Source organism: Dryobates pubescens, chromosome 1, assembly GCF_014839835.1.
Source record: "Dryobates pubescens isolate bDryPub1 chromosome 1, bDryPub1.pri, whole genome shotgun sequence".
Classification (NCBI taxonomy): Eukaryota; Metazoa; Chordata; class Aves; order Piciformes; family Picidae; genus Dryobates; species Dryobates pubescens.
In genome coordinates, this window is record NC_071612.1 from 52,280,910 (window position 1) to 52,301,474 (window position 20,565).

The 20,565-nt window shown below is 36.8% G+C and overlaps 1 protein-coding gene across 1 annotated transcript in view; it reads right to left on the minus strand.

Moving 5' to 3' along the window:
• The window catches only part of SPOCK3 (SPARC (osteonectin), cwcv and kazal like domains proteoglycan 3), a 131,139-nt gene that overhangs the window by 25,755 nt on the left and 84,819 nt on the right, over window positions 1-20,565 (minus strand). Inside the window, exon 6 of the mRNA XM_054165908.1 lies at window positions 14,251-14,365. Coding sequence (XP_054021883.1) covers window positions 14,251-14,365 — 115 coding nt within the window. The remainder of the gene's footprint in view (window positions 1-14,250; window positions 14,366-20,565) is intronic.

Here is a 20,565-nt window from a genome sequence, read left to right on the forward strand (position 1 = left end):
CTTTGTATTTAAATAAAAAGACCTATGGGAGTGCAGGAGAACAGCATACAGAATTTATGTCCTAAGACACTATCTTCAACTTCAAACATGTGAAAAGCAGTTAAGATTTTAAAAACATGGCAGTTATATAAGATAATAACTCTTTAATTTGTCAGAAGTATCATAAAACTATTGTGAAATTTGTCAATTTATTTTCTAGACGACAGTCAACATATATCGGTTCCTCTCCTAAATGCTAATAACCCTTAGTGTTGGTTACCTTTTCTCATCATGCTCTGTTGTTTTAAACTATTAATAGAACGAAAATGGTGTTATTAATTTGGAAACAGCATAGAGCTGAATGCAGTATTTCACATAACAGAAGATATGGACAGTATCAAACTGGGATAAACCAGCAGTTTTTTCTGGTGCAAGCTTTCCAGTCAAGCATACCCCAAGGTGAGGTAGTTTTCCAAATTCGGTTTCACGGATTCCTGAAAGTACTGCTGCAGTGCTCTGGCACAGTCAGGACATTTTCTTCATTTCAAGGACAAAGTTCCCATAATAACTTCTTTGCATCTGACAGAAACCTCTTGAAACAAGGACAAGACGACCACTGAGTAATGCTCTTTATAAAAAAACCCTAACAACCCTTAAACAGAAACATATTATTCAGACATTTTGAACTAAACATTTTCAGAAATCAGAGCTGTTCAAAGGTCTATCACATCAGGTAATTCTATGTGCAGAATCTGGAAGTGACTGATGGACCTTTCTTTCTAATCTGAGAGAAAAATTAACATTGTGGTTTGCCTACCAGTTTGTGCCTTTTTTCTTGAAAGGAAGGACATCAGAACTGAACATTAGATTGATCACCAACTAACAGAAATTTACTAGACACTGTTTTGTAAATGTCTAGCTTAAAGAAATAATATATCACATTGGATCCCACTGAAATCTGACACACTTAAGGCTGGCATTGCAGTAGTTCTTTTTGTATTTAGATTGTGATCTGCTGCTTTTAACCACATAGTACTGGCTCTAACCACTCCCTAGTCTGTCATTCTTGAATGCCTAATCACTAGTGTTGCTCTTAAGCACTTTAAATGGTGCATTAAAGAGCACAGCTGCCCGTAGACCTCTCAGTGAGGACTGAGGGAGTGGAATCACTCCAATTTAGCTAATTATTTGTGTCTTTCCTAAAGTGAGGCCATCAGAGGGAGACAAGATCTTTTGCTACTACTGAAGAAAATTCAGTATTAATAAACCAGAAGGGCCCACTCCCAAGGTACAGGAATCATATGCACTGAGATCCAAACTCTGCTACACTGTACCACCACCTCAATGAAATCAGAACTCTAGTTAAGTAAATGCAATCTGTGGCTGTGTTTCCACACAAATTCAGTAATCAAAAGTTGAAGTAGAAATTAAGAAAATAATGATTTTGAAGATATGATTAGGGTACAAATACCTGAAATGTTTACATATGCATACAAGAAATATGTTAGCAAAATGCTATTAGGTTTTGCTAGTCTATGCAGTGAACATCAAACGGACTATTTATGAATGTCTGATGCAGATCAGGGAATTTTTATGAGAAGTGTATGAATATTCATAGAGAGAAGAATTTATTTAGCCTTGGTAATTTCTAATGTGCCTACTCTTACATATCTTTTAAATAATAAAACAAAAATAAGTGCATTACCAACAGTGACCCTACTGAATTACAATTGCTGGGGAAATTTGTTCAAGGTGCTGTCTTACAAATCAAGTCCCATGAGGGATCAATCTTGGTATCATGACATATTTTAGGAAACAGTTCTTTTAAAGTTGCAGGCTGCTGCTTATAGAAAGCAAAATCAGCACCATTTGTATGAAGAACAAAGCTAATATTGCTAAGAAAGACCACAGTATCTTTAAGCAAACTTCTTATGCTATTAGCTGAAGATGCTTGCATATTTTCTGACATTGAGAGAAATTGTCATCTCAGTGAAATCAGTAGTAAAATTCTTGCTGATTTCAGTACCGCCAGAATTTAATCATTTGGGTGCTGTCTAGATGAACTACTTGGTCATCTGAAGAGGAAGGGAATGCTAACACTGATCAAGAGGCATCTTGGTAGTTGTTTAAACAATTTTGTTGACATTTTTCACAATGCAAAATGACATTTTGTAAGTTATAGCAAAGAAAAAAAAAAGTACTTTTGCCTTAGAAAATTATTATTAAAAAAATTCTATACAGTAAGGTGTACTATATTGTAGATGAAATCTGTACTGTAAGAATGTACACTGCTTTTCCATAGGATCATTAAGGAACTTTCAAGGCAAAAAGAGTGTGGTCAATTTGAGATGCCAAGCAGTAATCTATTCAGTTATAATTTTGCTTGTTAATCATAAGATATTTGAACTGGATGTGCTGATTATCAGCATCATTAGCCACAGCTGAAAAAAATCTGCCAAATGTGAACCTCTTCACCGCTGCTTCTGAGACTTCTGACCAACTATTATCTCTAATAATGACATCACTGTTCTGTACTGTTTGTAAAATTCATGAACAGTTTAAATTGTAACTGACATCAGCACTTTGTCAGAAAGAGTGTGAAAATAATGCATCAGTAGCCAAGGCTTTAAAAGTAAAAAAAAAAAATAAAACCAGCTTTTAATTATTTTCAGGAAGTAATCAAATTATAATGGTTTTGAAGATATCCTAGTAAGAGCAGTAAGAAAGATTTTTAACATAATTTTCTAGTTATTTTTCAGAGAGCACTCTATTTTATGCTACTGAATTTCAATTTCATGAATGTTTCTCTTCTGCCTGAGCTGTGATATTAAAAGTATTCTGTATTTCTGAAAACAAAACTACTACAGAGCAACATGTAGAAATATAGCACAGGGATATATGAATTTCAGTGGTCACACTAAAGTAGTAACCATGACACTCTCAAGTCTTCCTTAAACAGTGACATACTGCACAGAATACAGAGTACCTCTGTTAGAATTTAAAGTCAATTCTGGAAGACTATTTTATGGTTTTATTGGTTTATGTTGGAATGGATGCAGTGAGTTCATCAAAAAGCTTGTTAAGTATAGAGAATAACTGTATTTAAAATAATACTATATAGTCATTATTGAATTGTAGTTTTAGATCAGCAGGAAATTACTTTAAGCAGTATTTGACAACTAAAATGTGAGCACTGTGGAATTTTTTTTGATGTAGCTTGCTTTAAGATCTGTGCAAATATCACTTCTTTCCTATAATGTTAAGACATTGGTAGCTTTGGGTATTGTAGTGTGTTTTTTTAAACATTTCCTCCTGTAGCCCCTAGAATACAAATATAAAGTGGATTAGATTTGCTTTTAAGCACAGAGACAGAACACAGCAGACCTCCTTTGCCACATATCCACAGAGTAGCACATCAGCACATAAAACTCTATGAGTGTTCCTAGCCCTCCCCAGTGAAAACATCTAATTAGTTCACATTTATTGATACTTTATGTTTAAATCTTTTAAAATAAATCTGACTGTGCAGAACCAACAGCTCCTCTGTCACTCATAAATAATAACAATGAGAATAAATTTCCTTAGGATACAGGCAGTGATAATGGCCCACAGTGGATAGATTCACACAGACTCTCCAAAATATCTCTGACAGGTGGTAAACTAGGTAAATTAGGTATCTAGAAGTTGTGTGTGTCTTGTTTACCCCCCCCCCCCCCCAACCAGAAAGGTAAGCTTTTCAGCAGAAGGAACATAAATATATGGCTGAATCTAGACAAAAAAAAAAACCAGGCAGCTTGTCTCCTTTCATTTTCACAGGAGGCAGCCAAGCAGTTGCCTGGTGGGCACAAAACTGCACTCTCATGCCAATGACATATTTGGAGAATCACCATCTCATTGCTATTCTCATCCTTTCTTCTTTTAGTCCCTCACATTCTAGAGTGTCAAGAGCTAATGTGCCACATGGTTTTTTGTATTTTCTTGTATGCAACATGATATAGAGGTGTCCCACTTAATCACTTGGGTCTCAAAGTTTTCCATGAATTTAACTATTTGTCACTCTGCATATATGTCTGTATCAAAATACCTTTTAGAATTATCATGCTGTTACAGAGTAAAGTTTGCTCTGGAGCAAAAAAAAAAATAAATTTAAAAATACATAAAATTCTTAAACATTCTTTAAAAAGAAATGTAAGATGCTGAGCATTTTAACCCAACTCTCCAGCTTGTCTAGGTCTTGCTGAATAACCTTCAGGTATGTCAGCCACTCCTCTCAAGGTTGTGTCACCAGTAAATTTCCTGACAGTGCACTCTGTTCCCTCAGCCAGGTCATCAATGAATATACTGGATAGTACATCTATATATGTTTATATACAAAACATTATGGACTTCTACATTTTGTGTGTATATACAAATACAATGTTTTTTGTTGGTGTGGGTTTTTTTGGTGTTTGTTTTCTTTTTTTTTTTTTTAAACATTACCCAAAATTAGGAGCTCTGACTTAAGATATAAATGGAAAATTTATGAAAGGCATGGATTTGCATCACCATTTTAAATTGAAAAATAATTTTCATCATAATTGTATTTTGTGCTATAAATAACATTTTCACAATTACATTTCATGTTGTATGCTAAGCTACACATTTCTCAATTTGTTCCTTAAAATCACGAGATCAGACTGTATTTCTTTCTCTAAGTTTTTGCTAAAAGAGGAATCACAGAATAGAATCATATATACACCTACACACAGAAGCACACCTAGTTACAAATATTTATGTGAAAGACTGAAGTACCTTGAAATCATACCAAACATCCCAACTGACTTGGATATACTTACACCACCTCCGTGTTGGTTTTTTGTTTGTTTGTTGGGTTTTTTTCTCTTGGTAAATTCAAATGAGGCACAACAGAGTAACTAAGATCCTAATTTTGTAACTATCTTTTTTCCTATTATTTCATTTGACAGGTGATAAAAACAAAGCCTGTTGTCCCTGCTTCATTTCAAGAGAAAAGCACAAAATACTTTTGTTTTGCTCAGCTGCAGCAATACTCTGTTGTCTTTATTTAAACTACATGCTTTTCTCATACTCTTGTTTGTGAAGTTAAACCTTTAGTAAGAAGGTAACTAAATGTGTGTTATTAGTGGCCTCTTAGGTATCTTTTAATCCTTTTAAATTGTACATACATAAATACTAGAGAAAGTGATCCACTTCAAAAACTGACCTTAGAAAACTCTAGACACACACAGCCCAAAAAATTCCTAGAGGATGTAGAGTTTAAATTAGGCTATAGACTGGCTTCATCTACACCTACATTCAGATAAGGAGACAATCCTGATGAAAAGACAAAACAGAACAAAATCCTCTTAATTACTTTGTTTTCCCTAAAGCCAATTTACAACACTCTTCTTAAACATTTCATGCTCTCATAATCATAATAGACCTCTATTATAAATAGGATAAATAATGTAAACAGTTCTAACAAGAATTATAATGCAGTATTGTGACCGTTTGAGGCTGCATGTATCAATCTACTATTTCTTCTTACTTGCCTTGCACTCATCAATGGTAAATATTTTTTTTCTCCTAAAAAAATACTATTAAACCTGTTTTACAAAGCCAGTTAATTTTAAGGGGTAATCATGTTTCAAAGCTGACTGCTTTAGTATTCAGACTATTATAAACGTGCCACCATGCTAACAAGACAGCTGAAAACACTGAACAACTGCTTGATGCTGGCACAAGGTGGCTATAGCACTTATTTTGCAGTATCAGCAGGAACAGTTAAAACAGATGCCACAATTAATTTCATGGGTCACAGGGCCTTCAGGGGAGAAGTTGGGTTTTTCCTTTTCCTTTTCCTTGAACACTTTGATGTTTTATTTAGAAGATTTCTGATGTGTCAAGTAGCCTACATCTGGGATAGAAAATTCAGAAACCAAGAAAAGTATATACTCTAAAAGAGATTTAGATTATGCTGATACTAATGCATATTTATTGAACTTTTTTTCACAAGACTCTGGGTAAAACTATAGTAACCTACATGAAGACTCAAAGCTAGCAGAACTTGGGAGAAAATTGTAAAATGACAATTAGGCATAAACAATAAGGCTAGAGTTTTTTATGCAAGAGGAAGATCTATTTTGACAGAGAAACTCAGAAGCACGTAAGGAATGCCCAGGAGAAAAGGCATATTATATTCTCTGTGGCACTGCATCATCTTTTAGAACTTTCAGAAATGATGACAGCTTGGAATTAGTAGGATAATCAGATGATGTGAACAATGGTTCTCAACTGCAGAAGAGTTCAAATATTTACACAAATAAAGTAAAAGTGGAACATTAAATCAATATTTTCTGTCTGTATGCTCAAGAGAGCAAGGCGGTTTAGTGAAATTTGTCCTTTAAAGTACAAGGACTGACTATATTTTAATTATTGGAAGAAATATGAAATTGTGTACCCAAGTAAGGATGTGGTGATATGAAGTGAAATTATTTCAACAGACAATATGTTATTGGTATATTTGCTTAAAGTTAGCTTAAGTAGAAATTAATTTTCATGACAGAGGTCAGCCTCAAGAAAACGAACATTTATATTTTTGCACGAGCAAAGAAAACCCACAGAAAGTGACATCATATCACTAATAACTGCAATTAGCGTATTTGTCAATTTTGATGTAGTATCTACAGAAACATAACAGCTGCTGAAGACACTGTTCAATCTGTCTTTTAAAGGATTTTGATATTTTAAAGAAAATATCCATGTTCTGCTAGCTATTAAAATAATCACTTCAGAAAGGCGATACTACTTAATACTACCTAACAGCACAGCCAGCAGCTGAAGTTGTGAACTAAAGAGGAGACCAAACTACTAATTATTCAATTACTGTTATTGACAACTGGTAACAAAAAAAAACCTCCGTATCACTTGTTCTTTAAATACCACTGGGTCTTTATCTTGCTTGAAGACAACTCAGTGAAACTCACCGATTCAGCATTCCTTCTGAACACTACTGAACCATCATCAGTCCATTCCCGAGTTTCCTAAGGATCTCAAGTAGCTTCACTATCCAATAAATTGTGACATAATTACAGCACAAGATAACTTGGCAGTAGTTTATACAATTGGCACCACATGGAAATATAAATAAACTAGTTTAAAATAATTACCAGATAAAGACAGCATTTTTTTCTGGCAGTTGTCTCCCATGAATGACTTTTAAATATAACTGTATCCTGCTAGATTATTCATACACTGCATAAACAGGAAGCTAATGCTGATCCAGATACTTATCATACACATCTCTTTGGTTATTTATTCTCAATAGAATGACAGTGACACACTTCTAAAGCTTTTAATGTGCCATAAGATTGGCAAGCCCCCTTAATTTACATAATTAAGGCAATTATAGCCATTTTAATTGAATGCAACACCATTTTAATGGTCTGAACTGTATTTAAACTTCCAGCGTTATAATCCGTAAAACCTGGATGGCAAAAAGCTAAAGATAACGAATATATCCTAAAAAAAAACATGCCCTCATGACTACCTAAAATAGTTTGACAGTTTGTTCTGCTACACAGACTATACTTTCCAAATAATTTGGCTGTTTTATGGGCTCTAGGACTGAAATTTTTCATGCATTGTTTTACAATCTAGGTTAAGACTACTGGTTATCAAACAAAATTAAACAGTATCTAGAGCCTCCCTGAGCCACCCTTCCATCCCTTCTCCCTTGCCTATCTCTCCTAAAGAGCCCCTAGCCATCAATTACAGTGCTCCAGCCATGTGAGTGATCCCACGTTTCTGTGATGGCAACTATATCATAACTTTCCTGCTGTAACAAGGCTTCCAACTCCTCCTGTTTGTTACCCATACTGTGTGCGTTAGTGTACATGCACTTCAGCTGGGCTGCCAGTTTCACCCCTGACTCCAGCTTACCACCCTCAGACTCCTGTCTGGGGGAACTGGTTTCAGCCCCTTCCCCCTTCAAATCTAGTTTAAAGCCCTGTCAATGAGTCCTGCCAACTCCCTTCCTAAAATCTTTTTCCCTCTGTGAGATAGGCTATTCTCATGTGCTAGGATCTTTCTCCCCCTCTGGGACAGATATGCTCCATCTGTTGCTAGCGGACTCGGTGCCCCAAGATCAAAAAACCCAAAATTCTGTTGGTGGCACCAGCCTCTAAGCCACTTGTTAATTACACCTACTTTCCTGTTCCTTTCAGTACTCCTTCTTGCAGCTACGGGTATTGATGAAAAAATTACCTGTCAACCACTTTTCCCAGAGCCTTGAAGTCTTTTCTGATTGCCTTAGGACCTCTGGCTTCAACCTCATTGCTCCCTACCTGCATAACTATCAAGGGACAGTAATCAGAGGACTCTACCAGACTCAGCAGCCTTCTGGTAACATCTCTGGCCCGGGTCCCAGTTAGGCAGCAGACTTCCCTGTGGGAAGGATCTGGCTGACATATGGGGCTCCCTGTTCCCCCCCCGGAGGGAATCACCAGTAACAATTACACTCCTCTTTTTTTTTAAGGGAACACGTCTTGATGTGGGGGGTGGGCTGTTCTGCTTTAGGCAACACCTCAGATGGTGTCTTCTGTCTTCTCATTCACCTCACCCTCAACTTCTAGTGCCCCATACTTGTTTTGCAAGGGCAGTTGGGAATGTGAGGGGAGCCATGAGGGTTTTCTCTTGCCTCTCCTAACAAGGACCTGAATCCATTCCCTGCTGCTTCTTGGGTCATCTCCCTCTGTAGGAAGTCTGCAGAGCCTGGTTCCTCAAATCCAACTCCCTTTCACATTCCCTTACAGTCCTAAATCTAGCAACTTGTTCCTTCAGTTCAGCCACTAGATTAAGCAGATAATTGAGCTTCTCACACCTAATGCAGGTGTTATCTCCACTGCCCTCCATTCCAAGTGCCAGGCTCCAGCACTCTCTGCAGCCAGTTGCCTGGACACCTGCCTGCTTAAGTTCAACCTCAGTCTGGAACGACACAGATCTTTTGAAAACAATTTTGCAGTGAGTTACCACCATCCCTATCCCTGGCCACGGGACATAACTGGAGAACAATTCAGGAACGAGCCCATGTGACGCAGCACCTCCCTCCCTCTGGTGAAAACACCTGCCAATGCAGCAGTCTCTGCCCACGCTGCGCTGGCTTCTCAGGAGACGAAAGCTGGCTCAGAGGATGGGGGTACGTGCCACTCCGCATGGTGTGCTGCCCCGGTGCCATTGTAGATCTGCCCTGGCTCGTCAGCCTGGGATTTAAATGTGCCGCTGCAGCAGTCTCCACCCACACTGCGCTGGCCTCTTGGGAGAGGAAAGCTGGCTTGAAGGATGGGGGTGGGACATGCTGCTCTACAGAGTGTGCTACCTTAGTGCATTTGAGATCATTATTACAGCTTGTCTCTTAAAATTGTAGCAGCGTGCAAAAAAACACAGTATGACACAAAGACGACATTTTTGCCTTTAAGAACATATTTACCATGAGATTTTACATGTGCTGAAAACAAGAGAAAAGGAAATAAAACCATTAGGCTAATCAGGACATCCCTAATAAATTGGTATGAAATGATCTACAGAGAAGTCTTTTCCTTTTATATATGAATACTCTGTAGTAGTAAGCAAACAACTCTGAATGACATTACTTATCTTACATATATTAAGTCTGTACTTAAAAAGAACACCTAAATTGCCTGTCTGAACACTCTATAATTAATCAAAGATTAAAAAAAGGCAATGCATCCTAAGTATTAATTGTTCTTCCTATGTGTGCATGCTCACTCTCACATGTTGATTTACAGTGAACCAGCTAGTTTTGCTTCAGATGAAGTTTGGGAAGTTCACTCTGAAATTGCTCCTTATGCACAGGATAGACAAGGCCACTGAGGGATCCCAGCTGTGCTTGTGTTCTCAAACACACACACACACACACACACACACACACACACACATCTTCAAGGCACCAATTGGCACAGGACATAGGTGCCCTTAGTGTCTGGTGATAAAAATATGCAGTTCGCAGAAATGTAACACTCACATTATTGTAGGCACTTCAAAATGAAAAACTATATTGTTAAAATACTATTAACACAGGGCCAAATAAAAAAATAAAAAACAAACCTTCATTACTCAAGTATTTTTAACAACGGGACAGACCTGCCATTTAAATGCCCGTTTACTGGTAAGAGAAGAAACATGGGGAACAACTCAAAAGTGCAGAGCCCACCACAGCAAGCTAGAACTGCTTTCCACAGCCTTGAGATCAGAGGAATTGTATATTTAAATGCATATCTGCAGACATTATATAGCTGGATTTGACAAAGATGTGTGGATTTGAGTATCCAAAACTGCCAAGAACAGCCATAAAGTTTGGAAGGAGTTGGAAATAACATAGTCCATAAGAAAAGCAAAGAGGAGGAGGTTCTGGGAAGACTGCTGTAACAAAGACGCTTGGAAACGTGAGCAAAGAGCTGTTTGCAGCAATAGGTATGTAATATCCCAGCTTTCCCTTTAGCACTACAGCTCTTTAGAATACTGACAAGAAGCACTTAGTTAACAACCCTTTCTAAGGATGTCACTTATCCTGGAAAATCTCATATTCTTGAGTATATTCTGCAACCAGGTTAATTTTCATAAACACAGCACAAATGGTTTCTCGCATTCTAGCCTTTTTTTACATAAACCATACTATTATGGAATCACAGCCACTCCTTAATCCTTTACTTCCTCTTTCTAACAGTCAAGTTCCATGGAATTTCAATTTGTTCCACAATTATAACTTCATCACAGAAAATTATATAAAACAAATTACTGTTCAACCTCATGCTAACTTTTTTTTCTCCTTCTTCTCCCCCATCAGCTCTGGTCTAATTCCAATTCATGGTATCCTTTATAGTAGAATGTCTCTGTCTCATTGATCTGTCTGCATTTGTGGTATAACTTCTCCTCTGTAAGATGTGTATTTGTATCTACTGTTCCCAAATATTTCAACCCCTGTGAGAACAGAAGGCAAGGGCAAAAATTTCACTTTAGATAAAAGATTATCTATTAATTACTAACCAATTCTAATTATCTTTTTGAACTACAAAGGTGTTTAAAACAAAATGAATACACCCTGTTCTGTGCAAGAGGAGTCTGAAATTACAGGAGAAATTCACCCATTAGAATCAAAACCAATAAATAAAGTCACTTTCACAGCCTAAAAACCCACTTCAAACATAGCCACATGCTCTTTGTATTTCCCACACATTTTACCATTTAGTCTTGGCTATCTGACTAAACAGTGGAGTCTTCAAGGTTCCCATCTGCCAAGTTCAGCAGTGCTTTTCCACATCATGCACTGACAAGACCTGGCAAGCATATACCTCTCATTTCCAACCTTTCCCTGAGTTCCAAGGGAAGGAAGCCTTGGTAGGTGGTGTGTTCTGTGTTCTCTTATTTGAGGTTTTAACACTAAATTTGATCCTTGACCACACAGCATGATCTTCGTCTTATAGACAGTAATTTTGCTCACTGGCCACCACCTAACTTATCCCTGATTATATCAGGCCTAAATGGTGTAGTATATGTGGGTTTGAATAAAGATTTTGTCATACCAATGTCCTGGAGTTAATCTTATAGAAGAGAAAAAGGGAATCACAAAACAGTACTATCTGTCCTTGAAAAGCAGTAATACAAAGATATTAAGAAGTTAACACAAATGTTATTTTTTGTCCTAATATTCTTTATTTGTGAAGTCTGGAAATCATTCAGTGTTCTCTTTGAACGCAAACAAAACAAAAGCTCATTTTAGGCATCTACACCTGTACTACATCAAGTGCCTTGAGGCCGTGTACTGAGAATATGCTGCTATGTAAATAAAATAAGAGGGTTTGAGAGAATAATGTTTTGCTATTTGTTTAAAAATAGTCCTTCTATTTGTTTTTCAAGCACTGATGCACACAGAACTGAACAGAATCCACAGTGTCCTACTGTTATTTATCCTTGTCTCTCCATAGCAATTAATAATTTGGCAGTATTCAGTATAAAATAGGATGCAACTGAAAGAGCAGCTATGTTCTATGATTGAAGTCTTTCATATGCTAACTGAAAATACTTTCAGTATGCAATGTTGCCTTTTCACTTCCTTCTGGCAAAAGCTTAGACTCAAAGAGTATGCCATTTATAGTAGTTTCCTATGGTATCTATATACAGTTATCCTCAGATGATCAGATAAAGAGAAGCCTTTGCTATTTTAATGAATGTAAGTCCACCTCTGTTATTTCAGTGAAACTAGCAAGTGAGCTCTCTCCACACAGTTTATTAGAAATTAACAAAAAAATGAAGAGCAACTTCTTGTATTTCAGTAACTATCATAAATAAGTATTCAATGTTTTACCCACAATGTAAACAGCTTTTTCTATATAATCCACAGGACACTGAACCGATTCTGAGCGATCTGGTATAACTGCATTTTCCAGCTGCATCTGACCCTGTGTCAGGGCAGAATCTCAACCTTGCTTCCATGAAGAGGATCTCTAAAGACATAGTCCTGGAGGATGCTGCAGCACATACCAGCAAAATCTTTGCAAGAGATTGCTCAGGAGACCAAGATCCTGAGCATATCATAGTACACATTTATCACAGTGTTAGCATAGCTTCACAGGGACATAAAACATAGGCACTCAGTCAAGCTTTATGAATTTAAGGATAATTAAACTTTCCCAGTGCAGGTACTCTAGAGTAGAGCAAATTTAAGCCACATTGCAATCCATGCTTTACTTAAGATACCTCTGGAAGGTCTTTAACCACAGAATTGTCAGCTATACGCTCATATGCTGCCTTGGCAATCAAAACCTACAGAAAGGCCATGATGTCTTCACTGAGACTGGTGCTTTGGACTGACATACTTAGTGGGATTTTGTCACCTCCAGTGACAAATGTCTCATACTAGGGAGATGTTTCAATGAAGAGAGACCTGCCCAAGGTATTTGGTTCAGGCAAGACAAAAATTCAAACAAAACAGTCCAATAATACCACCTTGTTTCTTGAACAAAACCCTCAAGGCTGTAGCATTTTGGCAGCGGGGTTATAGCACAGTGAATATTTCATTACACACATTCAGAGAGTATTTAATTACACAATATTGCTGAGGACCGGAAAATTGACCCAAAGCAGTTTAGAGCAGTTTTCTAATTGACTTGTATGCCTGTACACAACTTAGTGTTTGTAGTGGCCATCTCTGTTGTTAAAAAAAACATTCACTCATTTTTTAAACTAGGAAAAAAAGTAGTTTTGGCAGTGGCAGTAGCTACAATTTATCATGGAAACACTAAGATTTCTTGCACAATAAATTTGTAACAGTACATCAAAGCAGAACAAAATTCCACCATTAACATACTGCATGTTTTTATCTTTATAAAGTTGCTATAGCAAAAACCAAAACCCCCCTTCAAAATCTAATTTTAGTGTATTTCCAATGAAGATATAGGATATTTCTACGTAAAGATTTTAGCTTACTCATCAGAACTGTGACTATACAGAAAGAATAAAGAAATACATCTAACAGAACAGTTTAACGAAATACAAAAATTGGAGACCTCCAGGCACCCTTGGCAACTTCAGGTCCATTGAGGCCTAAAACCTCATGCTATGATGACTCTCTTCTCAGGAATACCAAAGACTGTATTATGTTTCATTTAAGAACAGCCTTCCAAAGTCACCTGGGAGTCACTGAAATACAAATATGCTTACCTACACTTTTTTTTCCTCCCATTGCACAAATGGCTAAGAAGCAATGCAAATGAACTGCATTTTCCAGCAGCCTAACTGGTCCAAAGGGAAGCTGATTTATTCCTATCAAATGGTTTTCAAAAAGAGAACACACTTTTATATGACATCCTTTACCAGTAGTTGCATAGTTTAAATGCCAGCTGCTTACTCCTATACATAGTAACAAGGATTTTTAAGTGTTGGGTCCTTACATCACACTTCTTTGGAGTATTTAATTGGAAACACCGAGGAACAAGGAATGAAGTAAAGCTGTAAACATCTTGAGGACTACTAAAGAGTACAAAATTGAGTAACAATAACTCATACTACTATTTAAAAGCTACAGTAGTATTCTACTGTAGGCACAATTGCAAAACTCACATCAAAAAAAAACAACTTTGAATACAACATACCTATTTTTATTATAGAATAATCAGTGTTTGTTATCACTGTACTCTTCTGTGAGCAAAATCTTTTCTTTCTAGAAAAAACCTGTTTATAATACAAATTACCACTCACCTCTCCTATCATTTCTGCCTACATTTGTGGATTTGTCAGAAGGGCAAGGGCAACGTCCTTCACATTTCACCGAGATGTGTTTTCCTGAGACACAGGCTTGATAGTCTAATTTGCACTGTAAAGAGAGAGAATGACTATCATTAATATAAACATATTTTTTAATAAAAAGTATAGCTCTTGAAATATTTTGAAGCAATCTTTCATGAAGCGCTGAAGTCTTTGCAGACAAAAAACTGGAAAAATTTTCTGCAGTACATGCTATCTTTGTACTAAGAATTAGATTAGAAAAAGGTACACACAGAGTGTTTTGTTCCCTAACCTGGCTACAGTTTTAGACTTAATTCAATCACGATTGCACTTGAACTGGTAGATTAATTTGAATGTGCATATTAAATGGGAGTAGTCTGCATTGGTTTAATTTATATTATCTGAGCAAATAAACAAGGCAACAATATAAACTATTTACAGGAAGCACACAACAGTAACTGTTATGGAATTTATCATTTAATTACTACCTTTAAGATGACAGTATCTTAGTAAAGAGTAATAACAAATAAAATGAAAAGCTGTGTCTAATGCAGTTCTGAAGTGACAGTCTTTTACAATACATATAATGGTTAATATGTGTGGTTACGATCCGTACACTTACAGCTCCAATTCAGAAACCATAAAAAAAGTAAGTAAATCTAACCAGAAAATGGAATTGTTGTTTCAAGTATACAAAAATAACATAGCTGAAGGCCACATACATAGAAAAAAAAATTATAAACATTGTTATTGATACTGAAAAGCTGAACTTTTATTCCAAAAGAAAAGTTCTTGATATGGACCTTTCTGGATAATGTTTTGACAATGTAGTATCAGAAAAAAAATCCCCACCAAAAAGAGGAACAAAACAAGTTAAGAATCTACAAAGTGGTTTATACATAAGGAAAGGAGAAGGATGGTTATGGAGAACACTTCATCCTTGAACAAAGTATGCAAGAAGTATCCTTAGTCAGGTAAGAGTACAGTTGATATTTTCACTAGTATGCACACAGCATTGTGAATTTACACAACTTTATCAACCTTTTACACAACCTAACTTCTAACCATGCCACACAGTCATGCAGTTTTCTACCTAACATAAGCTGAACTGCAATACTGTAATGAAATACCTTTTTGCAGCACAGTCAAGACTAAAAAGAAGACATATTAAGAGAGGAGGGAGTACATCAAATTTTGTGTATTTACATAAAATCATCATTACAGTTCTGTTCTGAATATCTTTACAACTACCTGAAGGGAGGTTGTGGACAGGCAGAGGTTGGTCTCTTCTCCCAGGCAACCAGCACCAGAATAAGAGGACACAGTCTCAAGCTGCACCAGGGGAGGTTTAGGCTGGAGGTTAGGAGAAATTCTACACAGAGAGTGATTGCCCATTGGAATGGGCTGCCTGGGGAGGTGGTGGAGTCACCATCATTGGAGGTTTTTAGGAGGAGGCTTGATGGGGTGCTTGGTTGCATGGTTTAGTTGATTAGGTGGGTTGGATAAAAGGTTGGACACTACGATCTTGAAGGTCTCTTCCAACCTGGTTTATTCTATTCTATTCTAATATGCTACCTTTTGCTATGGCATGGTTAATAAAGAACCAACCAACTTAATTCTAACAAAAAGGAAAATCTGGTCCATTTGATAGCAATACAAGTAGCACTAATGCCTCATAAAGGACCAGAAAACTGAAGCAAACAGCTCTGCCTGTGCTGACTATGAAACAACTGAATACTTTTTGTATGCCTGCATAATTATCCTGGTTATGCAGGACAGTGCTTGTGTTAGTCATAACATCCACCAGACCTCCTTCCAGACAGCACATGATCTAATTCATACTTTAATACTTGAAAGATTCTTCAGAGTTAGTAGAATAGATAACAGCACAAATTTAATGTGTTCTTACTGAAAGGATGCATCTTCCTTTTTCTTAAGATTTGAAACTTAGTAGCTTAATAGCTGTTCTTTATAGGCTTTGACTATTCCTTTTGGTGACTGAAATTAATGAGACTGCCAGTTAAAACTGGACACAGAAACCCATTTCAGGTTCATTTTACTGAGAAACAGAATATGAAGAGTATAAAACAAAGAAATAGTGTTGTTTGTTTGTTTCTTAAGGTTTCTTTAATCTTTTCCTCAAAAGACTAGGTTGTGGTGTTTTGGGTTTTTTTTGCTTTGGTTTGGTTTGGTTTTGTTTTTTGTTTTTTTTTTCTTACACACTGCATAGCTTCTGTTTTGTTTCACTCAAATGTTGAAGAAAAAAAATTAATAATCAGTAAATCCTTCAAAGCTGCTCCAGCTAACATGAGTTGTGAGTCTAGTCTTTTTGATTTCTTTTCTTTCAAAGCAGGCATTTGCAAATAATATTGCCCTTTCAAACACTACAAAAACATTAATGCCTGCTATCCACACTGATACCTGAGTGAGTGCAAGGCCACAACATAACACTTCCAAATTACCCTCATTCACACTTATGCTAGAATTTTACACTCACTAAACTCATTTTATGGATGTGCAGATCAGCAGTTAATGACAGCAGGAATATAATTGGTTCAAAATTCTTGTCCTTGTTCCCAAAACAAACAATGCACTGGGATACTGCAAAGGCAGCTCAGCTAAATAAAGGTGAGTCAGACTTCACCTCAGTTACTCTCAAACTGGTAGAAAGCAAGTAACACACTTGAGATGCTCCACAGAAGAAAAAAGCAAACCACACTTGTGGTATACAAAATACAAGGACACTATGTGAACTAGTGGTGCAAAGGAAAAGTAGTATTTGGAATAGCAATGAAATTATGTATTTTATTGGGAAAATATCCAAACAGTTTTAATAGCAGTAAAATACCTGAATTAGTATGCTATACACAACAATAAAATAATTCCAACTTATTTAGCTCTTTTAGTGGCTTTTCTATACAGGGAAAACATGTTATGACAATTTCAAGACACTCATCTGTTGGATTTCATAATACTCCTTATTTATATTCATTTTATAAACAGTTAACTGCTTGTGCTGCTTTCATCACAATCTCTTTTATCCATGAAACAACCCACTGTTTTATTTCTGATTATAGAGAATCATAGAATCATTTCAGTTCAAAGAGTCCAGTTGTTAACCCAGCAGTTATAAACCACAGCACTCAGCACATCTACATATCTTTTAAATACCTCCAGAGATAGTGGCTCAACCACTCCCTGGGCTGCCCACTACAGTGCCTCAGAACCTGTTCAGTGATTCTTTTTTCCCCTAATACAGTCTAAACCTCCCCCAGTGCAATACAAGGATGTTTCTTCTTGTCCTATCACCTCTTACTTGGAAGAGGAGACCAACACCCACTTCACCACAACCTCCTTTTGTGTAGTTCTAAAGAATGAGAATCAGACTCCTTTTCTCCAAGCTAAACAACCTCAGGTCCCTTGCTACTCCTCATAAGACCTGTGCAGTAGACCCTTCACCAGCTTCTCTGCTCTTCATTTGACACACTCCAGCACCTCAGTGTCTTTCATGTAGTAAGGGACCTGAAACTGAACACAATATTCATGAGTGCTGAGTAAAAGGGCATGATCACTTCCCTGGTCCTGCTGGCCACACAATTCCTGATACAAGCCAGAATGCTGTTGGCCTTTTTGGTTACCTGGGCACACTGCTGGCTCATGTTCAGCTGGATATCGGCCAGCACCCCCAGGTACATCTCTGCTGAGCAACCTTCTAGTCACTTTCCCCATGCATGGGTTTGTTGTGACCCAAGCGCAGGATCCAGTACCAGGCCTTGCTGAAGTATCAAAAGATTTACTGAAGTCTAGGTAGACAAAATCCACAGCTTTTCCTTCATTCACTGAGCAGATCACCCTGTCAGTGTATATTGCTTTGATATACTTGAGCTCTACTCTTAGAACAGAGTTGGAAAAATGAAATGTAAGCAATATATTTCATTAAGCTCTACCACCTTCCATTCCAAAATAACTACCTGCCAAAGGCTGCCAAATGGACTTCTGTATTTAGTACCCTTCTGTCCCAGAGTAGAAAACCCCACCTACTTCTTTATGGAAAAATAATGAAAATGTAAGGACAAACAGAGCCTTCTGCATGTGACTGGCATGAATATAAGGCCAGATATATTAATTTCCAAACAACCCCAACTTCCCTTGTATTTGTAAACCACATTTCGGGTAAATATCACACATTTGTATATATACATTTACCTTCATAAAATATTCAGATTGTCCTCCAGAGACCAACTGACCTAATTCTTCAACTGTGAATGACAGTAATGACATTAATATATGGAGAGGACACTGACAAAGCGTCTGACTTGGGAAAGATTTTTGATGATGTCAAATTCAAGAGAAACCTCTACAGACAGGAGTAATGTCACACGTATAGGGGTAAAAATCTCTATTCTGAGCAAAAAAATCTTCACAGTATTTATGTAATCTAAAAGTTTTCATGTTAATTGAATTAGGTATTTACACATCCTTGAACACTTAGAGTAGCCTGATCCACTGAGAAATTGTGAAGGACAGAAAATGTACTCCTATAATGGAAATTATCAATAAGAAAAAAAGTAATAGAGAAAAATATTAACTCAGTAATTACAGAAATAGTAGCTTATACATTTGATTTCTGGGCACTTAGAAGAAATGAGAGGGACCATGCTATAGAGTTTTATCAGGAAATCATAATAGATTCTATGGAAGAACTTCTAGAAAACAGATATATTAGAATGCAAGTACCTTGATTTTATCAAGTCTTGCCACACTCTTTTGCATTGTAAGCTGGTAAGCTAACTAGGAATTACATATTTATATGCTCATATAGTAAGACGAATACAAAACTAATTGAAAGTGATCCTCACACGGCAGCAATCAGTACTAAGGCTTACTATTAAAATGGAAGACTGCACTGAGTAGACTTTTGTAAGCGTAAGTCACAGTCCTGCAACTATTACTTTCATTAATGGCTTAGAAGATGAATTAAAAGATACCCATGTAAGATGTTGTAATAACTTTAGATATAACAAATATAGTCATATTATTGAATTAAGCCAAAAATATAAAGTAATTTAATAGATGAAGACACCTGTTTAATGTAGGCATTAGAGTCATGTTTAAAATACAAGCTACAGAAAAACTGGCTAGTCATTCCAAAGGAAAAATAAAAATGAAGTCATCATTATGAATAATTGAATGGTGTTCAAAAACGTTATTATATCAGGATACATAAGCAGGACTGTAAAGTACAAAACATGTTAAATAATTGCACACAGCCATGGCAGTGCTCAAAATAGAGAGCTCTGTCCAGCTTTGTCATGTTTCAAACAAAACAGAAATTAACTGGAAAAAGTCTAAAAAATAAGAGTAACAGGAATGATCAGAGACCTCGAAAATGAAGCCAAGAGAGTCAAGGACTGGGAACGTTCAGTCTTGAGAAACTAGGATTCACATAACAGCTACCATACAGATAAAAGGCATGTGAAGGATACCTGAAAAGAATACAATGATGAATGTTACAAGAAATAATTGGCTAAAATTCTCAGATTAGATATGAGGAACACTACTTAACAATAAGGGTAATGATGTATTAAAATAAATTGTTGAAGAAATGTTTTTGAATCTTAATCACTGTCTTTACAATCAGGATTCGGTATAAACTGTCAGGAATGACACTGTGTAGATTATCTTGCTTTGAGAAAATGGGTAAACCAGGCGATATCAAGGTAATTCAGTGCGGAAGTACAGGAGCAACATGCTCTGGTGGAAGGTGTCCCTGACCATGGCAGAGGAGTGGGAACTAGGTGATTTTTAGGGTCCCTTTCAACTCAAACCATTCTGTAATTCCCTGATTTTGTTGGGAGCAGTGCAAGACAGAGTTAACACCCGTGTCTCTACCTGCTTTTGTTGATCTGAATGCCACATAGTGGGACATTGCTGTCCTGGAGGTACTATATGCAGCTTCAGCTTCAGCTCTGTTCTGCTGAAAATAAGCTGTTCCAGCCTCTACTGAAGGCAGCAGAATGATATTTGTACGTGTAAATTTAACTTTTATCTTCCAAATTTATCTTCACAATCCTGTCCTTCTGTCACCTTCTCAAGCCTTCAGTTGCAGACTGGCATTGGGGAGCTTAGTCCCAAGTTGCTGGATCTCCCAGCCCCTGGTCTGCAGGCTTTTGGAGGTGGAAACTGCCTTTTTTTACCTGTTACAAGGGAAATGTCAATTAATTTAATTATTAGGTTGAAAGTTGGACTTGATGATCTTAAAGGTCTATTCCAACCAAAACAATTCTA